The sequence below is a fragment of a genome, unplaced genomic scaffold (genome assembly GCF_019419815.1).
Source record: "Pyrus x bretschneideri cultivar Hongxiangsu unplaced genomic scaffold, Pyrus_bretschneideri_v1 Contig12, whole genome shotgun sequence".
NCBI classification, from domain to species: domain Eukaryota; kingdom Viridiplantae; phylum Streptophyta; class Magnoliopsida; order Rosales; family Rosaceae; genus Pyrus; species Pyrus x bretschneideri.
The window spans coordinates 724,001-739,239 of NW_025999413.1; the positions used below are offsets into that span (position 1 = coordinate 724,001).

The 15,239-nt window shown below is 37.3% G+C and overlaps 1 protein-coding gene and 2 pseudogenes across 1 annotated transcript; 2 read left to right on the forward strand and 1 right to left on the reverse strand.

The window, feature by feature from the left end:
* The first annotated feature begins 1,284 nt into the window (after window positions 1-1,284).
* On the forward strand, window positions 1,285-2,980 carry LOC125474095 (annotated as a pseudogene).
* A 5,150-nt stretch (window positions 2,981-8,130) lies between these two features.
* LOC125474178 lies at window positions 8,131-10,614 on the forward strand (annotated as a pseudogene).
* Window positions 10,615-12,999: 2,385 nt separating this feature from the next.
* On the reverse strand, window positions 13,000-14,939 carry LOC125474096 (UPF0481 protein At3g47200-like). Its single transcript, XM_048577527.1, has 2 exons — window positions 14,879-14,939; window positions 13,000-14,774 (listed from the first exon to the last, which is right to left on the reverse strand). The coding sequence occupies exon 2, from the start codon at window positions 14,599-14,601 to the stop codon at window positions 13,261-13,263; it is 1,341 nt and encodes a 446-aa protein (XP_048433484.1). The 5' UTR covers window positions 14,602-14,774; window positions 14,879-14,939; the 3' UTR covers window positions 13,000-13,260.
* Between the last annotated feature and the right edge of the window lie 300 nt (window positions 14,940-15,239).

Below are 15,239 nucleotides of genomic sequence, written 5' to 3' on the forward strand. Positions count from 1 at the left end.
AGAGCATAATTTTTTTCGCCTCAGGAGCAAAGAACAATTTTCACTCTTTAAGAATGTAATTTAATTTTGGAGCAAAAACTCAACCACACTAAAAGGTGGAGTTTGTTTCAATCTTTAATGGCATCCTACAAAAGAATGGTGGAGTTGAAATATCTCACATTTCGCACAAAAAAAAATGTCTTTAACAAAGAATATAATTTTTTTGTTGCAAGAGCAAAGAATGATTCTCACTCTTTAAGAATGTAATTTAATTTGAAAGTAGAAATTCAACCACACTAAAAGGATGGAGTTAATTTGCTTCAATTGTTTCTTGCATCATACTAAAAGATAGGTGAACTTTTGAAATCAAATATATCTTTCACATTTCACCAAAAAAATTATGTCTTTAACAAAGAACATATTTTCCATTGCAGAAGCAAAGAACAATTCTCACTCTTTAAGAATGTAATTTGACTTTAGAGCAAAAATTCAACCACACTAAAAGGGTGGAGTTTGTTTCAATCTTTTCTGGCATCGTACAGAAGAAGGTGGACTTTTGCAATCAACTATATCGTTCACATCTCACGCAAAACATTATGTCTTTAACAAAGAACACAGTTTTTTCATTGTAGGAGCAAAGAATAATGCTCACTCTTTAAGGGTGGAGTTTGTTTCAATATTTTTTTACATCGTACAAAAGAAAGGTAGAGTTTTGAAATCAAATATATCTTCCACATTTCACACAAAAAAAAAAAAAAATTAATAAAGAACATAATTTTTTCATTGTAGGAGCATTGAACAATTCTCACTATTTAATAATGTAATTTAGTTTTAAAGCAAAAAATCCAACCACACTCAAAGGGTGGAGTTTGTTTCAATTTTTTTTTGACATCGTACAAAAGAAGGGAGTTTTGAAATCAAATATATCTTTCACATTTCGTGCAAAAAATTAATCCTATTGTTTTAATCATATCATTTATCATTTAATAAATATTTGTCATATAATTAAATTGATGACATGAAGCATTTCCAGTCTTTAAACTAAAAATAATCCTATTATTCTAATACTTTTATGTTTATAAAAGAAATCTCATAAAACCGGCCAAATTAAAACAACGAGTAATGCTAGCTATACTAAATTTGTAGATGTCACCAATAAAAAATAAACATGATAATCAGCACTTAAGTAATAATTCAATCATTAACTTCCATTTCATTTAGTTTACAAAATTAAATCTACACATTTAATTTTCCTAACATTACTCTAAAACAAACTCTGAAAACAAAGAAGTCGTTGAGTTTTTCTACACAAATTCGATTTGAGTAATGATACACGTGATCCGCGCCAACACTTACTATCCCCTCTCGCTAAAACCCTAGAGAAAGTGAATTAGCCACCGCCGGCCGCGACCATGACCGTACTCAGCCGCCTCCAAGTATTTGCGTCCCAGATAACGCGCCGCGGTCTCGGGAATCTGGAGCGCCGAGCCTACAGATCGGCGGCGGCTCAGCTGCAGTACGACGACGACTGTTACTACGACGATCAGGACGAAGAGGAGGAACGGAGGAAGACGACTCGGAATCGGATGCTGGACTCGGACGGGTGGGTTCCGGGAAGAGGTGTGCAGTGGGTGCTGATCGGAGACAGAGGCGCGAAGAAGCACTTGTACGCCGAGAAGCTCTCGAAGCTGCTGGAAGTTCCGCACATTTCTATGGGATCCCTCGTCCGCCAGGAGCTCAACCCTCGCTCTTCTCTCTACAAGCAAGTTAAATTCTTGGTTTTTAATTCCAATTGAATTTCTTTTGCAAGAACTAGGATTTTTCTGAATTGAATGCTTTCTCTATTTTTTTGGTAATTAATAGATTGCGAATGCAGTGAATGAAAGGAAGCTTGTCCCGGACGAAGTGATATTTGCGTTGTTGTCGAAGAGGTTGGACGAAGGATACAATCGCCGGTGAAAACGGGTTCATCCTCGATGGGATTGCTAGAACAAGAACACAAGCTGTGAGTTTTAACTTCTATGACAAAATCAAAACTTTACTTCATGGTTTGTGATTAGAATTTTGGGAAATATGCAATGTGTGCAAATAGAACTGGTTATAAACTTTTAATTAAATTGAACCCCTAAACCATTGCATATTTTCGGAAATTTTTTGTAATTTCTGTGGAAGTTTGATTTTTTTTTTTGTTTTGATGGAGATTTGAATGCCAAGTGTTTTTATATGTTTTGCCTGTTACAGGAGATTGTTGGCCAAATTGCTGATATTGATTTAGTGGTGAATTTGAAATGCACAAATGAGAACTTGGTGACGAAGAATCTAGGAACCGGAAACTTCTCTGCTTGCCGAAATATCTTAGCATGGGCAACTCCGTTCGAAATCTAAATCTGCAGTCAAAGGAAGAACTGAAGTCTTCCCCTGCCGATGCAGAGCAGGTATGGCCATTGTCCTCTGTTTATATCTGTTTGATGATTTCGACTTTGTTCCGTTTTATATGACAGTTTATTTCCATTGAAAAATGTTAGTAGAAAATCATTGAAAAACGGGTAGTAATCCGTTTTTCTCTTACCTCAGACCATGTCGCTGGAAGATTACTACAGAAAACAGAACAAACTCATCGATTTTCAGGTCCAAACCGCACCCGGAGGAACCGGGCAGGGGCTGTTGGCTGCGTTACATCTTCGGCATATAAATGCTGTCAATTCTTCCCAGAAGCTCACTGCGTGATTACGCTTCATCTGTGTCATTTTCGTCTTGTTTTCTTCGTATGCATTCCGGGAGTGTAAGTGTATGTTTAAGCTGTGGGAATTAAGAGAGTTTGGTTGGAGTTCATGAGTGTTGAATGTTCCGACTTAGTTTCGAAATTTTGGTCGTCTAAGTGTTATTTTTGTCACGCGTGGCTTGCAGCATGAGAGCTATGAGTTCGTAATGTAGCGAATGAGAGATGAAAAACTGGCCTGTTAAGACCGTGATGTCGTATAAATTAAATCATTTCTCTACTCGTAGCTGGTTTTGTTGTAATTGAATTGGAATTCTTTATAAATTGCATGGATGCACCTGCGCTTACAACTCGGGAAAAAGGACCGTCATTCAAGGAGTTTACATTTGAAAATTGTCAGCGTGGCTTAACAAAAAATATAGCCACTATAAATATAGAGCTGCGTGCAACATTTTAGGACTCTCTCCAAATCAACATACAAATCTATTCTGCAGAAACTCTTGCTTTACGCAAACCCTTTCAAACCTCTTCAAGCGACCGAGAAACACATTCAATTAAGACTTGCTAATATTTAAGTATCAAATTCAATATTCTTGTGTGTTAAATTTAGTATTTTCGACTTACAACTAGAGAACATTATTATGCATGATAATGCTCAGCCACAGTAATGTCAATCAACAACCAAGCTTATATTACTAAGTGAAATCGATTGTATGGATACTAAAACGCTAATGTGTTCGGTTTTGGGTTAAGTCCAAATAGTTCATATATTTTCTTAAAGTCTCATTCCAACTCTTCGTAGATCTTCCTCTACTCTTTTTATCTTGAGTCTTCATCTCCTAGTTGCATTTTCTAACCAAAGCATTTGTAGATCATTGATCACGTGTCTAAACCATCTTAACCGATTTTCTCTCATCTTATTTTTAATTGTGATCACTCCTATTTTATCTCAAATATCATCATTCTTATTCCTATTATTTCTCATCTAATAAATATTTGTCACGTAATAAATTAACGACAAGAAGGAGTTTCCTCATTTAACTAAAATTAATCCTATTATTCTAACAATTTTCTGTTTATAAAAGGAATCTCAGAATACCGGCCAAATTAAAACAAAACTCTGAAAACAGAGGAGACAGGAGAGTCGTTGGCTTTTTTCTACACAAATTGGATTTTAGTGACTGACTTACTTTAATTTAACGGAACTTTAACGAAAAGTTTTTGTCACTATTCATTCTAATGAAAAATTATATTTTTACACTAAAAAATCAATTCTCGTACTATTCATTTTATCTTTTATTTTATCCTTATCGTTAAAACTTAAAGTTTTTCAAGTTATTCTAGTTAGTTTTCCTTTAATTTATAGCTTTCTTGAAGCAACCGATTTTTTTGGATGGGCCAACTGTCTGGCGCCAACCGTCAAAACCGTCTCAACCACCAGAAAAAATAAACGAAAGTAGCAAGCAGCTTCTTCCTTGAATTTATATTCAAGCTCTTTGGTTTGGTGGTGATCTGTTCAGATTACTAAAATTGTTCTCGATATCCATTAGTGCTCTAAATATTTCATACAAGTATCTAAGCTCGTGGTCTGTCTGATTATTCAATATCTACAAACATATTGATATCAATGCATTATTAATTATTTAATACTAACAAACGTATTGATGAGTTATTAACTACTCATATGTTATTGAAGGAAGATAAAGAGAGCCAAAACGAGAAGGTCCGATTAGGAAGGTCATATAGCTTCCCCTACTTCAATTACATAAATCTCGATCACAAAGTCCATCTCACTTTAGCATTGCTATCATAAAAAGCGACAACGAAATAATTTTATTAAAAAGAGAAGGAAAATACAATATGTCAAGAAGGGCATAAAGTCTAACATTAACCATAATAACAACCATAACAAACAAAACCTCCAACAAGCAATACAAGATATAACAACGTGACAACATATTATGTGGTGGTCAGACAAGATACGTGATCAAGCCGTCACAATAGGGTTGTCCAAAAAAACTTCAAATGACGAAACTGGTAGCTCTCACGAGTTTCTAACACTCACACAAAAACCCATTACATGTCCAACCCTTAAGCGTTGCCAACGAAAGAAAATCAAGACAATAACGCACCAAACATTTCTGTTAACTTACATCCAAGTTAACATAACTACTTTGGAGGATGATAATATTGATGCATTGTGTATACTGTCTGCAACGTTGTGAGAACCAGCAGAATAAACGCCGCAATCAAAGAAATAACCGCCCACGGCGTATCAAAATAATCGCGCCTCGGCTTTTCCAACCACTTGTTCCATTTAGAGTCGTAATACGTAATCACATCAGCGCAGAGTCCGTCGTAGTAGAATCTGTTAGAAATTTAATATTAGAATATTAGTTACCATTATTAATATTTAAATATTAAATATTTTAAGTGAATGAAAATTAAAGTGGAAAAACTGAGTTGGTTTTGATTGCCAATTTGGGTAGTCTACGCAACTATTCAATTAATTTTGTATTGTCATGAAAGTTGCTATGGGATGAATTAGACCGGTTACTCTTGTTTGAAATTTAAATAAGGGTTTAACTGTTTATCTGAAAGGACACATCAGTTAAAATAAAGGCCTGATACATGTGATGTATCATTCGGTCACTTTTGTTTGACCTACTTGAATACACAAATGGTTTTCTCCAGCCATTTCATGTAGTTGGTCTATGACTGTTGAACAAAGGGATGCATCCTTTGTCCTTTTGAAAACAGACGCTTATTTTGAAAATGGGGCATGTCAGTGCCTATAAATAGACTACCAAGTCAAGCATTTTAGGTATAATTTTGCATCCAGAAATCATATAAAAATTAGAGTAGTTTAGTGTTCAATAAAGAGAGAGTTTTAAACACTTTTGGTTCGCTGTTCTTTGTGGATTGGAGTGCTACTTCCGCGAAGAGAAAGATCGTTGTATCCTGGGAGACATTTGCCAACGCAAACCTTGAGGCACCACTGAGGGGCAATCTTGTCTTAAGGCTATAGAATCAAATTCTAGCCTCGATCTCTTAAGGTTCTTCTATTCTTTGTTTTTCTTGCATTTATAGAGATACTACTGTGTGTTATTTAATAGTTTATAATAAAATATATAGCAGTTTTTTCCATAATATTTCCAACAGAATCTCTCGACCACTGTGTCATTGTACAGCAAGTTGAAGAACTGTGCAGCGTCTTGCGCGCTCAGCCAGTTCCCCAGTATTTGCCTGTCGCAAAGAAGGTCGATGTCCTTGCTCGAATCAATGAAACTCTCCATCAGGACGGCATAAGACGTTATCTTATGGTGGCGTTTGTAGTGGCATTGCTCGAAGGCGCTGAGATTCCTGAAGAGCGGCTCTGTCGTCTCGTCGAATGGCAGTGGTGGAATAGTGAACACCCCGTTTTTGAATTTTATGTTCTGTATGCAGGCACTGGAGCCCCTTTGGAATTGAATGCCGGCTTTGGACAGAGTTGTCACGTTTGGATCGGGAAGGATCGATGAAGATTGAGGCCAAGGGTGAATTTAGTTCATCAAGCTCATCATCACTGGTGTATGATTTTCTGAGCACTGAAGACCCACTTCTTCTCAGCTGTGATTAGCCTCCAATCTCTCCTATAATACTCGCAACGGAAGCTGTTGAGGGTGGCAAATAGACTGTACCAGCTCCGGTGCATGGGACGTTTGTGACAGCCTCCTCCCCAGCCTCAAGAGTGTCCTATTTTAAGACAAAAGCGACCGAAATTGGTTTCGATTTAACATAGACTGCAGCCTTATTATGATTGTAACTATTTCAATTTCACCACAAAACATGCAGCTCTTCTAAAGAAATCATTTTGAAATGGCTGATTACCTTAGATTCCAGGGCGTGAAGCACTACGCCCGGAATTGGGTCAGTGCAAAATTCGTCCGGGGCAAAAGTGTCGAGAATCCTCTTGATCAGTGGTGCAGAAAATGCAGGGCATACCTTCAAAACAAAAACCAAGCACCATGAATAAGAACTGGACAATGCTCAGAGAGTCTAATAGAAAGGTCTGAGAATTGTGCTGACCTCTTCAAGTCCTTCGGGAGCATCATGAGATCACTCAACGCATCAAGGAGATGGAATCACTTGAATGATATATCTTGTCTCTCGTCATTGTCATCATCGTCATTCACATCTTCAAGTGAGTCATCGTCGTCTATACCAAATAGGTCAGTTAGCCATCTTGACCAGTTCCCAAGCTGATAACCATGACCATAAATGGAGAAAAAAAGTTAGAATTCCTTGCATATAACATAATAGAGGTGCAAATTTGACGGGATACACTAATAATTCTCGCTCTTTATTAATTTTAAGGCAAAAATTCAATCACACTAAAAGGGTGGAGTTTGATTCAATCTAAATTTTCTAGTATCGTACCAAAGAAGGGTGGAGTTTTGAAATCAAATATATCTTTCACATTTTGAGCAAAAAGTTGTCTTTAACAATGAACTTAATTTTTCGTTGCAAAAGCAAAGAACAATTCTCACTCTTTAAGAACGTAATTTAATTCTAAGGCAAAATTCAACCACACTATAAGGGTGGAGTTCGTTTCACCCTTTTCTGGCATCATACAGAAGAAGGGTGGAGTTTTGAGAGCAAATCTATCTTTTACATTTCACGCAAAGAATTATGGCTTCAACAAGATTGGTTGGACTACGAAGACACACAAGGTACTGGCTAGCTTGAGATAAATTTCGATGCCAATACTTTGTATTCACTCCAATCATAATATGTGTATTTTTTTATTGAATAGCCGTTTGAATTAGGATGAAGACGACCATCTGTCATTTGACCACTATGAAAATTGGGAATGTTTTCGTTTGATGTAAAATGCGGAGCTTTACATGGGAGAAATTATAGCATATGGACGTCCGTAAGCAGCACTTCTACATGTAAGGTGGCCTCTCTACATATAGATTTCACTAGGCGTCTTATGCAAGAACTTCTCCTAATGTAAAGCCGTTGTAAAGACTTTGGGTGGACTTACCTACACCTTTTGGGATCCATTGCGACGTGCCTGCCATTAACACGATGCTACGTGTTTTAAGTTTAAACTTACAATTGAATTTGAAACACCTCCAGTTTAAACTTACAATTGAATTGATAAAAATGATGAAAAATTTAGAATGAAACTGGTCGTAGTATGAAAAGAAAAGTGAAAAGAATCCTAGTCTATTTCCTACAACCCTTGGCAGCGCAATCAACTTGTAAGATTCCGACACCTAGATTATTACACGATAACTTTTGCACCTGATACACCTCATCTGCGCCCACACTCGCAGGCATCCATTGACTTTGACAATTGAAACATTAACAAAAACCTCACACTTTCTCTCTCTCCACCCTTTAAAACCCTAGAGAAAGTGAGTTAGCCACCGCCGGCCGCCACTATGTCCGTACTGAGCCGCCTCCAAGTAGTTGCGTCCCAGATCACGCGCCGCGGTCTGGGGAATCTGGAGCACCGAGCCTATGGATCAGCGGCGGCTCAGTTGGAGTCGGGGCCAGCCCAAGGTCAGTATAGGCAAGGCGATCGTCCGAGACCTAAAAAAATTAGGGGCACCAAAATTATTAGTGTGGCATATTTATATATGTTTTCATAAAAGTATAAATTTATAAAATTTGGTTTAATGACAAATTAATTTAACTAGAATTGGTGATTTTGTTGTTTGAAATTAATAAGGAGGTCTTGGGTTTAAAACACCATGTGTGCTTATTTAAATTTTTACAAATTTCTTTTCATAACAGTATAAATTTATAAAATTTGGCTAAATGATTAGAAGTTTAATTAGAAGCAATGGTTTTTGTATTTAAAATTAACGAGAGGTCCTAAGTTCGAAATGTTATGTGCATGTTTATTTATTTATTTTATGAATTTTTGTTTGGTTGTTAATTTATTTTTAATTACTAGCTAATAACCATGTGGGTTGCTATTTTTAAACATCTGTTCCAATTTAAGTCTAATCTTCAATAAAGGGTAATGCGTAGACTAAATTTTTAGACCAAATTTGCAAATCATATGACATGTCATCAAAAGGTTTAATTTGGTGCCCATTCATTACTTATACATATCTTTAAAACCTCGAAAATATCATTATCTTTTTAGTTTTATATTGACGAGATTAGTAAATAAGAAAAAACACCTCACAATTTATACAAAAACATTTTAAAAGTTCAAATAACTTGTAAATCCTATGACTTGTATGCTTGAAATTTTTTGGTTTCATTCTCTCGATACAAAATACATTAGTTTTTCCGTGTTTCTAAATTACTGAGTTTGAAGTATTTTTTTAAATATAATTTATTAATATCTTATGTGTAAAAACAAATAATTTTTTATATGAAATAAGGGCAAATTTTTTGAAGTCGTCCCGAACTCAAAAATCTCTTGACTGGTCCTGTTGGAGTACGACATTACCACGACGATCAGGATGAAGAGGAGGAACGGAGGAAGACGAGTCGGAATCGGATGCTGGACTCGGACGGGTGGGTCCCGGGAAGAGGTGTGCAGTGGGTGCTGATCGGAGACAGAGGTGCTAAGAAGCACTTTACGCCGAGAGGCTCTGGAAGCTGCTGGAAGTTCTGCATATTTCTATGGGATCCCTCGTCCGCCAGGAGCTCAACCCTCGCTCTTCTCTCTACAAGCAGGTTAAATTCTTGGTTTTTAATTCCAATTGAATTTCTTTTGCAAGAATTAGGATTTTTCTGAATTGAATGCTTTCTCTATTTTTTTGGTAATTTAGATTGCGAATGCAGTGAATGAAAGGAAGCTTGTCCCGGACGAAGTGATATTTGCGTTGTTGTCGAAGAGGTTGGAAGAAGGATACTATCGCCGGCGAAAACGGGTTCATCCTCGATGGGATTCCTCGAACACAAGCTGTGAGTTTTAACTTCTATGACAAAATCAAAACTCTACTTCATGGTTTGTGATTAGAATTTTGGGAAATATGCAATGTGCACAAATAGAACTGGTTACAAACTTTTAATTAAATTGAACCCCTAAACCGTTGCATATTTTCGGAGAATTTTTGTAATTTCTGTGATAGTTTGAATTTTTTTTGTTTTGATGGAGATTTGAATGCCAAGTGTTTTTATATGTTTTGCCTGTTACAGGAGATTGTTGGCCAAATTGCTGATATTGATTTAGTGGTGAAGTTGAAATGCACAAATGAAAACTTGGTGACGAAGAATCTAGGAACCGGAAACTTCTCTGCTTGCCGAAATATCTTAGCATGGGCAACTCCGTTCGAAATCTAAATCTGCAGTCAAAGGAAGAACTGAAGTCTTCCCCTGCGGATGCAGAGCAGGTATGGCCATTGTCCTCCGTTTATATCTGTTTGATGATTTCGACTTTGTTCCGTTTTATATGACAGTTTATTTCCATTGAAAAATGTTAGTAGAAAATCATTGAAAAACGGGTAGTAATCCGTTTCTCTCTTACCTCAGACCGTGTCGCTGGAAGATTACTACAGAAAACAGAACAAACTCATCGATTTTCAGGTCCAAGCCGCACCCGGAGGAACCAGGCAGGGGCTGTTGGCTGCGTTACATCTTCGGCATATAAATGCTGTCAATTCTTCCCAGAAGCTCACTGCGTGATTACGCTTCATCTGTGTCATTTTCGTCTTGGTTTTTTCGTATGCATTCCGGGAGTGTAAGTGTATATTTAAGCTGTGGGAATTAAGAGAGTTTGGTTGGAGTTCATGAGTGTTGAATGTTCCGACTTAGTTTCGAAATTTTGGTCGTCTAAGTGTTATTTTTGTCACGCGTGGCTTGCAGCATGAGAGCTACGAGTTCGTAATGTAGCGAATGAGAGATGAAAAACTGGGCTGTTAAGACCGTGATGTCCTATAAATTAAATCATTTCTCTACTCGTAGCTGGTTTTGTTGTAATTGAATTGGAATTCTTTATAAATTGCATGGATGCACCTGCGCTTACAACTCGGGAAAAAGGACCGTCATTCAAGGAGTTTACATTTGAAAATAGTCAGCGTGGCTTAACAAAAAATATAACCACTATAAATACTGAGCTGCGTGCGATATTTTAGAACTCTCTCCAAATCAACATACAAATCTGCTTTGCAGAAACTTTTGCTTTATACAAACCCTTTCAAACCTCTTCGGGCGACCGATAAGCACATTCAATTTGGATGGTTACATCTTCTGTTTGAATAAACAACACTGAAACTGTAGAGTCAATCTATTCAAGTCTTTGTTAAGAAGGGTTTTTTGAGTCCTTGTTGGAAGAAGTCATCACATTAGCCTCCCTCAAAACACTCACCTTCTCTTCGTCGCACCCTCCGTCGACAAACTTTACAAAATCATCCAACCCCAGCAGCCCGTCGCCGTCTGAGTCTAGGTACTCCACCGCTACCTCCGCCTCCGTCAGCGAGAGCTCACCGCCTATCGCTCTGACACATTGTTGCAGTTCCATAGTTGATATTTTTCCGTCTCCATGGCCATCAAATTGCTTGAAAACGCGCTCGTATTGTGCTGCCTTTTTCCATTATTTAGAATCCTTTTCTTTTTCTTTCTGGAAGTTGTGTTCTTGTTGTGTACGGTAAGCGTGGGGTTCTTGGGTTTAATGTGGTAAACATATGAGACAATGCCGCGTGTCGTGGTTGACCAACCAGCTTGCTGGCCGGGATAGTGCCTTCGTTCGTAGGTGTTCCGTACCTTCGTAAATACGTGTGCAAGACTATGTTTTGTACAACAATATTCTATTTAAAAAATATTTCAGCTGATTCACTCAATATAACGACGTTAATATTAAAAAAAAAAACCAACCAAAATTTCTCAAAAATTTTTGTTTTAATCACAAAAACAAAATAGTGTTATAAGTGAATAGTACCATGAGTAATTTTTTTAATTAAAAATGTCATTAACATTAAAAGTGAATAGTACCAGGTGTGTTTCAGTAAGACTCCCTAATATTTAAGTATCAAATTCAATATTCTTGTGTGTTAAATTTAGTATTTTCGACTTACAACTAGAGAAAATTATTATGCATCATAATGCTCAGCCACAGTAATGTCAATTAACAACCAAACCTTATATTACTAAGTAAAATCAATTGTATGAATACTAGAACGCTACTGTGTTCGGTTTTAGGTTAAGTCCAAGTAGTTCATATATTTTCTTAAAGTCTCTCTCCAACTCTTCATAGATCTTCCTCTACTCTTTTTATCTTGAGTCTTCATCTCCTAGTTGCATTTTCTAATTAGAGCATTTGTAGATCGGTCACGTGTCTAAAACATTTTAACCGATTTTCTCTCATCTTATTTTTAATTGCGATCACTCCTATTTTATCTCAAATATCCTCATTATTATTTCTATCATTTCTCATCTAATAAAATATTTATCACGTAATAAATTAAGGACAAGAAAGAGTTTCCTCATTTAACTAAAATTAATCCTATTATTCTAACAATTTTCTCTTTATAAAAGGAATCTCAGAATACCGGCCAAATTAAAACAAAACTCCAAAAACAGAGGAGACAGGAGTGTCGTTGGCTTTTTCTACACAAATTGGAATTTAGTGACCGACATACTTTAATTTAAGGAAACTTTAACGAAATGTTTCTGATATTGTTTATTTTACGACAAATCACATTTTTACACTAAAAAGTCAATCTTCGTACTATTCATTTTACCATTTATTTTGTCATTATAATTAAAACTCAAAGTTTTCAAGTCATTTTCATTAGTTTTCCTTTAATTCTTTCTTGAAGCAACAGATGTTTTTTTGGATGGGCCAATGTCTGGCGCCAACCGGCAAAACCGTCTCAACCACCAGAAAAAATAAACGAAAGGAGCAAGCAGCTTCTTCCTTGAATTTATATTCAAGCTCTTTGGTTTGGTGGTGATCTGTTCAGATTACTAAAATTGTTCTCTATATCCAGTGGTGCTCTAAATATTTCATACAAGTATCTAAGCTCGTGGTCAGTCTGACTATTCAATATCTACGAACATATTGATATCAATGCATTATTAATTATTTAATACTAACAAACGTATTATTGATATGTTATTAACCACTCACATGTTATTGAAGGAAGATAAAGAGAGCCAAAACGAGAAGGTCTGATTAGGAAGGTCATATAGCTTCCCCTACTTCGATTACATAATTCTAGATCACAAAGTTCATCTCACTCCAGCATTGCCATCATAGAAGACGACAACGAGGTAGTTTTATTAAAAGAGGAGGAAAATACAATCTGTCACGGAGGGCGTAAAGTCTAACCTTAACCAGATAACAACCATAACAAACAAAATCTCCAATAAGCAATACAAGATATAACAACGTGACAACATATTATTTGGTGGTCGGACAAGATACTTGATCAAGCCGTCACAAGGTTGTCCAAAAAAACTTCAAATGACGAAACTTGTGGCTCTCACAAGTTTCTAACACTCAGACAAAAACCCATTACATGTCCAAGCCTTAAGCGTTGGCAACGAAAGAAAATCAAGACAATAACACACCGAACATTTCTGTTTAACTCACATCCAAGTTAACATAACTACTTAGGAGGATGATAATACTGATTCATTGTGTATACTGTCTGCAACGTTGTAAGAACCAGCAGAATAAACGCCGCAATCAAAGAAATAATCGTCCACGGCGTATCAAGATAGTCGCGCCACAGCATTCCCATCCACTTGTTCCATTTAGAGTTGTAATACTCATTCACTTTAGCGCAGAGTCCCTGGTAGTAGAATCCGTCGACCGTCGTGTCATTGTACAGCAAGTTGAAGAACTGTGCAGCGTCTTGCGCGCTCAGCCAGTTCCCCAGTATTTGCCTGTCGCAAAGAAGGTCGATGTCCTTGCTCGAATCGATGCAACTCTCCATCAGGACGGCGTAAGATGTTATTTTGTGGCGGCGTTTGTGGTGGCATTGCTCGAAGGCGATGAGATTCCTGAAGAGCGGCTCTGTCGTCTCGTCGAATGGTAGTGGTGGAATAGTGAACACCCCGTTTTTGAAATTTATGTCCAGTATGCAGCCACTGGAGCCCTTTTGGAATTGAATGCCGGCTTTGGACAGAGTTGTCACGTTTGGAATCGTCTGCGGCAGCTCTCTATCCTTCCTCTCCTCTTTGGGCGGGGCTTCAAACGGGGCAACGATCACGGCTCTTATGACATCGAGTATGTGCAGGATTTTGTGAGGGCGTTTCGGCCTTAGAACATGCTTGTTCGGGATGATTTTTGTGAAGAAGGTGAGGACAAGGTCGAAGAGGGAGGGAGCATTTCCTTGGCGAGTAGTATTCTCCACGGCAGTTAAATTGTATAACCGCTCGAGAACAAACCATGGCAGCTGATTTTCTAGCAGGATAAGGTCATGGTAAAGATATTCCATAGTGCAGGACACACTGTAAACGGGGTCGTTAATGTCGGAGTGATGGGGTCCTTTTCGAAATAGTTCGATTAGGAAGCATCCGTCGAGTACCATCATGTCGAGGAAGTCTTTCTTCTTGAGATGATCCAATGGCTCTGCGTAATAGTCGCGAGCGCGTTTGTCTAAATCCATGACACCTAAGATCAAGCCTGCCAAAGTTATGTTAACGCGTGAGAGAAGGCAGTGCAAGTACCAGTGCTTCACATTTTCCATGAGTCGGAATTTATTGCCAGAATTGCCATTGGGGCCACTGTGATAGGGTCCGATTGAGACGATGTCAGGTTCGTATGCTTGTGGTTTTTTGAGCCGAATCTTATCGGGAACTTTGAAGATGCAGCGGGTTGCTGGCATTGGTGTTTCACTGAGAAGCCTTCGTTCGATGCTGTTTCTCAATTCATCTACAATACCATCATCTATAAGAACTGAAAGACTATCATCAACTTCGTTAATTTGTCTCTTACTTTCCATGACTAGATATCTTTAAAAATTCTGAACCAAATTGCAACGAAACAAATTCTGAAGTATTTTTAAAAAGGATAATACTAGCACATTCGTTTAGAAGCAGGCAGCCTTATATTCCTGATATCACAGTTTGACATGGGTTCAGAACGATGGAATAAAATTGGATGGGAAACATGTACCTGAAAGTCGAACAAATGCAATCATGCAGGTTGACGTTAATTAGATAAAGCTTCAGCAGATCAAAGTGTAAGTCTTCTATAATATGCACACTAAAAGTACTAACCTTGAGAAATCCTTAATATGCACTCCTATATGGAGTAGGTTTTTTTGCTAGAATATTGTTTATGAGAGTGAAGACCTAAGCCTTACATTTATAGGTGAGACTGCGTGAGAATATTAGATTTCTTGCCCATGAAAAATAACCCTAATACATATCTTCAGCATCTCAAGACATCCCTAACATCCTATGAATTAAGCATACATACATAGTCGAGTAAAGTGATTGTTGATTGCTTAACATTTGTCCATGTTATTGCATCCCCCTTCTAATACAAACACAAAACTAGAAAGACTTTTTAGCCAAAATGGGTCCTGAGATTGGCATAACTCCTCAATGCAAACAACAATTCCCCTTCTTTAAGAAT

Bases quoted from the DNA above. Each gene is read 5' to 3' on its own strand.
- LOC125474096 (XM_048577527.1), bottom strand. From the start codon at position 14,601: ATGGAAAGTAAGAGACAAATTAACGAAGTTGATGATAGTCTTTCAGTT.